Here is a 5,747-nt window from a genome sequence, read left to right on the forward strand (position 1 = left end):
GATTTAATAAAATGATGACAATCATTGCAAATTTATTAAGCATAAACATGTATCTAACTCACAATATAAAAATTGAATATTTATTTATATTTGTGAAAAAATAATTTTTTAACTGATTTATTTTATGACCTGTTAAACTATAATATCTAACATTAGTAAAGAAAATTATTTTGTTATTTGTTTAACTTATCAAAATGTAAATTAATTCTGCAACTGTATTTTAATGTCATGTTTACTTTTGCTTCTTTCTTAAATGTTTCAATTTTATAGATTTGCTATACTTTTCGATTATCAAAACAACTGGAGCAAAATGACTTACGAATTTAGATTCAATTATTTAAAATGTATAATAGATAAGTACCTATTCTAACTAGTGTCCAAAAATATTTTTGTGGTCCTAATTAATTGTTACAGGAATCAAATATTTTTTTCTTGCTTAAGTTTCCAAATAAATATAAATATTTATATTAAAAATCTTTCTAATATTAGGTGTAGTAAAAAGAAATCCATTATTTTTGCATGAAATTGAATGGAAAAATAATGGATTTCTTTTTAGTACACCTAATATTATAAACTGTATTATTTATATAATAATTTATGTTTAAACATTTTGATAGGATATTTATAAAATTTCTAAATTTATTCACTTAATGTATAAGAACATGTTTTATTTCTTAATTAAATTGCTTCTTTATTATGATTTCTATAAATAAATATAATTAACATTAGGATTAAAGAATAGGATGTATTTTTATATCTAAAAAGAGAACTTAAATCCTGTTGATTATAATATAAATAATCTGGATTAATGAAGAATTCTATTTTATATTAAATGATTCTATATTAAATTCTATATTAAATGATTGTAGGCATACACTCACCAATATTCGATATCAACTTTTATATTCATTTCTTCTGTTATTTTATCATATTTTAAGTCATGGATCGATAGTACATCAATGTATTTGCCCACCTACTATTGACAATTTATCCACTAAAAACAGTGTTTTATTAGAACATAATTTAACCTAATCTATGTTTACAATACCGATAACAAAAATAATACTGATATACATACATTAACATCATGTGTTCTTTTGTTTTTATATTTTGTTGACACATGCAATGCATGCAGTAGCTGAGTAGCATCGTCAGAAATAGAATCCAGTACAGCAACTAGGCACAGTAAACAATCTTTTTCGTTATTCTCATTAAGTATTAAGATTTATCGATTAATCAATCGCGTTATGAACAAATGTAATTTCGTCTTAAAATATAAAAGCTATATTTGCGATTGATTAATCAATGAATTAAAAAACTTGCGTGTTGCATGATAAAAGAAAACAAAAATCGTATACATACAATAGAACGAATGAATGACAATATTCTTATTTGTTATTGAATGTTTACATGTTCATGCCGTACTTACAAATTCTCTCTCTTGGTCTTAGTTCCTTGACTTGATTCTGTCAGAAAGAAACTAAGAGAAACTTGAGAAAGGCCATGCCTGTCTTTTTCCTGTCACCGTCGAAATTGTCCGTACACTATCGCTAGTACATCTATTTTTGGTTGGGAACTACGCTACATCCATTTTCTGACTTTGTCGATAAAATCATAGCACAGAGAATTATGTTAAAATGAATGTACGTGCAATTTTTACGATACAGCACTGAGAATACGGGCAACGCGAGTTTTTTAATTCATGCTTTGAAGCGTTTTTTAATTGGTCAGTTTGTAAAATTCTTTCTTCTAATTGATCCATCAAATGCTTCAAAGCATTTGTAGCGAGACTTTGACCACAGAGTAATAAGGAGATCATGGTGGAAAGAATAACATGGTGTGCTTACTTTGTAAACACACCAAACATCTTTCTCTAAATCTCCGTCCTCTCTGTCTAAGAATATCGCGTCAGGGGAAAAGGCTGCCAACCGTGAAACGTTAAACATGGGACGATATTAATAGTCCGTTTTTAATTTTAAAAACTATCTCAAATAATGTCTAAAAATGCTAATACAGTCCTTGGATTATGAGATCTTAAGATTGTATTTAAGACTTTTAAATGCAAGAATCGACTATGAATACTGATCTGTTTCACAAAATTGGTACTGAATCTTTCCTTGTTTAACACACTTTATGTTTCTCTTTCTGCAGAAAAACGTATTACGTGTTATGTGTAAAGGTGACTTTTCATGCTAACGCTCGACACTCATTTCGGCGTCAAATTAGATCACGTGATCAAAATTGATGCTTGATATTCATCACTTTTGATCACGTGACTTATTTTGACGCTCAAATCGAGCGTTAGCATGAAAATGCAGTTTTATGCAAGAGTGTGTTTTCCGCTTTATCCACACAAATTTGTATAGCCATATAAATGTATGCATAAAGAAAATTATCTAACCGCATTTCTCTTATAAATACTATAATACGCACGTAAAATGTGATTGAATAATTTTCTTTATGCATATGATTAGCGGCTGTGCAAATTGTGTGGAATGGCCCTAAAGCGGGAACATAAACTCTCGCATGCAAAATACATGAGGCATAAGAAAATTAATCAATCATTTTTTATTTCACGGAAAAGAAGGAAACAGAGAATTTTGATTGATATATTTTCTTATGGATATACCCTTATGCCCAATTCCACCAATGTAGATTAACTTTAATTTCGGTTCAACTTATTCTTCGTCTTTTTCTAATTTTAAAGGTTAAAAAAAGACAAAGAGTAATGGCTCCTGCATATTGGACGTAGAAACGTTTGTCGCGCGGCAAAACGCAGTAACCAATGAACACATTAGGAACTATAAGGTTATTGGCTACCGCATCACATTTTGCTGCGCGATAAACGTTTCCGTGTGCAGAAGCTGTAAGTTGAACCGAGATTAAAGTTAATCTACATTAGTAGAAATGGACATTAGTCTCTGCCTGTAGCAGTGTAAAGCACTAGAAACGTATTTGCGTCTACCATTTTTATTCCTTTTCCCACTCCTTATCTGTCCCCATTTCATCACTGAGCTGTGACAGGTTATGGTCCAGATTATAATTTGTATTTGCTGCTTGAAAGTTTGCTTCTTTCATTCCATTTTTACTCTCAAAATCAGTTGAATATCTATCGTAATATTAGTGCAGGACCTGAAGAGTGTCTGACGTTCAGGTTATTTCTAGATAAGGTGCCAAATATATATATCAATTTGAAGAAAAGGATTGAAATTTCTCATCTGCGAGGAAGTATAGTGATGTTTATTCACAAATCATGTATTTATTTTACAGTAATACAGCAAGTTATCGACAAATATTATTTGCAAGAAATTTAAATAATCGAATATCTTTTTCTGATCTATTGATATAGTTTATTGCAACGCAATAAGGCATTTTATAAATTTTTTTGCCTTGATATATAATATTTCAATTTTTTTATATCCTTCTTTTCATCTCTTAGTCTTATGATAAAATTTCGAAGTGCGGAAATACATATATACAAAGCTACAAGGTTTTCAACAGCTTAGAAGCTATAATCTATACAATTATAACAACCAATATCTTCTTAGTGGCGGAGTGGGATCAGAGCAAGGAGTGGGGAAAAGAATAAAAATGGCAGATATGCGAATACTCACATTTATAGTACCTTTTAGCAGTGTTGACAGCCCTGCGCCATGCGCTAGCAGCGCCATTGCTTTCTGCGCGGGCCTGTCTGTCGTCTGTCGTCACGGACGTCACGGTCTGTCGTGTCGCGGAGTGGTCGGGTCACGATTTATTACAAGGGTGCGCTGACTTGACACGCGTCAGATTTGACTGGAGATACGAGCTCGGGCATATGAGTGATTGATTTTTGGAAGACGATTGCCTGATCCGCGACATAGTTCGACGGCGTGCCGCGTCAACAGGGGCGCGGACCTTTCGAAAGTAGCATATGTAGACAACATTGGCAACAGGTGTCCACGTTGATAGCCGCGCGCCTTCGATATTTGACGTCGATAACGAGAGACGAGACGTTCAACAGTAATCACCATCCACCTGGATCGTTTATTCGATACGTCTTATTGACAATCTTTTCTGGGACCATCGCGGAATCCTCGACTGAAGCGTTCACGACAGAATGAATTACGACTATTTGGTGAAGTTCCTGGCGCTCGGAAACTCCGGCGTCGGCAAAACAAGTTTTCTCTATCAGTATACAGACGGTACCTTCAACTCCAAATTCATATCCACTGTTGGAATCGATTTCAAGGAGAAGCGAGTGGTGAGAGAATGACATTACTTTTTTGGATGGTATCATTGATCGTTTAAAGTCTACTTTTGAGAAAACCTCTTGCGTATTTGAAAACATGTCTGTGGTGGCAGATTTTGAATAATTAATGACATACATTAATTAATCTCACACAAGCTAATAAAATAAAAATAAAAATAAAAATACATCAAGAAATAAAGATTTCATTTATTATTATAGATATATCAAACTGAAAATGGTAGAAGTCAACGAGTGCACTTGCAGCTTTGGGACACAGCCGGTCAAGAAAGGTAAATATACCAGAGGAATCTAGGAGCACAGTTTTTAGAAAAACCAATGTACAATAGTTAACATGCATTTGTTGTACTTTGACAAATCAGCATTAAATTTTAGCAAGCGAGTAAGATATATACTTGCATATTTATGTTATGTTATTCATGATAGAGACAATAGGTATCTTTCACACATGATATGGTGTGATACAGTGCATTATTATATCCTTGTTTGCCAATATTAAATAAAGATGAGGTGATCACTGTTGTACTAAGTCGCTTGTTGAAAGGCATCCAATATAAGGATAAGATTCTGCATTGTGATATCTTAATTCAATTACGTCACTGTGAAAGCTTGCTAAATGCATAATACAAATTATTGCAAAGATCTGAAAATCTGAAAAGATCTGAAAGATTCAAAGAAAAAATGTGTAAGGTGTATGAGTTATAGGTGTTTTAATTAATATGTATAATATAATATTGCATCCAGCATGTGCAAAGAGAGGATTAAGACTTCCAATCTAACTTTCCACACAAGTAGCTAACATTGTTAATATCCAGGTTCAGAAGTCTAACCACAGCCTTTTATCGGGATTCTATGGGTTTCCTATTAATTTTTGACCTGACCAATGAATCGTCGTTTCTCGAAGTTAGAAACTGGCTGGAGCAACTTCGGGTATTTGTCCATTTATTAGCATTATTATTTATAAATATCGCATGTTAGAACATTGATGCATGTGTTTTAATCTAACGATTCTTCTATCTTTTGAATTATCGTCAACTGCATGTATTATAATGTTTATATTAATAGTCATTATAACATTCATGTGATATCGAAGTGCAGTTATATTTAATTTAATAATTATTTGCTGCATGAAAATAAAGTATATAGATAGAATTAATTATTATTACTAATGTACAATTTGTTTAAACAAATACGATATTGTTAAAATCCTGTATTAGAATAAAATTCTTTCACAAAAATTGTTAAAAATCCTTAAAGAATTAGCCGAGGAACTAGCGTAATTCAGCATATCTAATTGAAAAAATTAGATAATGCAATCTTGTGTTTATTTATTTATTTTTCATATCTAATGGAGAAGTATAGAAATCTGAAAATTCAAGTATATAAAATTATACAGATTTTTACAATAAAATATAATGATTTATAATGATTTATAATGATAATAAATAAACAATTTTTATAATAATAAAGAATGATATGAATAATAATAATAATAATAAAT

At 31.3% G+C, this 5,747-nt stretch overlaps 2 protein-coding genes across 3 annotated transcripts in view; one reads left to right on the forward strand and one right to left on the reverse strand.

Moving 5' to 3' along the window:
* The window catches only part of LOC108687407 (migration and invasion enhancer 1), a 2,939-nt gene extending 1,296 nt beyond the window's left edge, over nucleotides 1-1,643 (reverse strand). The window contains exons 1-3 of one of the 2 annotated variants that reach the window (XM_018193160.1): nucleotides 1,430-1,643; nucleotides 1,079-1,176; nucleotides 882-994 (exon numbers count right to left, since the gene is read on the reverse strand). In XM_018193160.1, the coding sequence (XP_018048649.1) occupies nucleotides 882-910 (29 nt within the window). In that variant the 5' untranslated portion in view covers nucleotides 911-994; nucleotides 1,079-1,176; nucleotides 1,430-1,643. Of the gene's footprint in view, nucleotides 1-881; nucleotides 995-1,078; nucleotides 1,177-1,362 lie in introns of both variants that reach the window. The other variant, XM_018193161.1, reaches the window with a different exon arrangement.
* A 2,007-nt stretch (nucleotides 1,644-3,650) lies between these two features.
* Nucleotides 3,651-5,747, forward strand: part of LOC108687349 (ras-related protein Rab-27A-like) — a 3,160-nt gene continuing 1,063 nt past the window's right edge. Inside the window, exons 1-3 of the mRNA XM_018193058.1 lie at nucleotides 3,651-4,240; nucleotides 4,448-4,518; nucleotides 5,062-5,176. Coding sequence (XP_018048547.1) covers nucleotides 4,097-4,240; nucleotides 4,448-4,518; nucleotides 5,062-5,176 — 330 coding nt within the window. The 5' untranslated portion in view covers nucleotides 3,651-4,096. The remainder of the gene's footprint in view (nucleotides 4,241-4,447; nucleotides 4,519-5,061; nucleotides 5,177-5,747) is intronic.

The sequence above is a fragment of the Atta colombica genome, unplaced genomic scaffold (assembly GCF_001594045.1).
Source record: "Atta colombica isolate Treedump-2 unplaced genomic scaffold, Acol1.0 scaffold205, whole genome shotgun sequence".
NCBI lineage: Eukaryota > Metazoa > Arthropoda > Insecta > Hymenoptera > Formicidae > Atta > Atta colombica.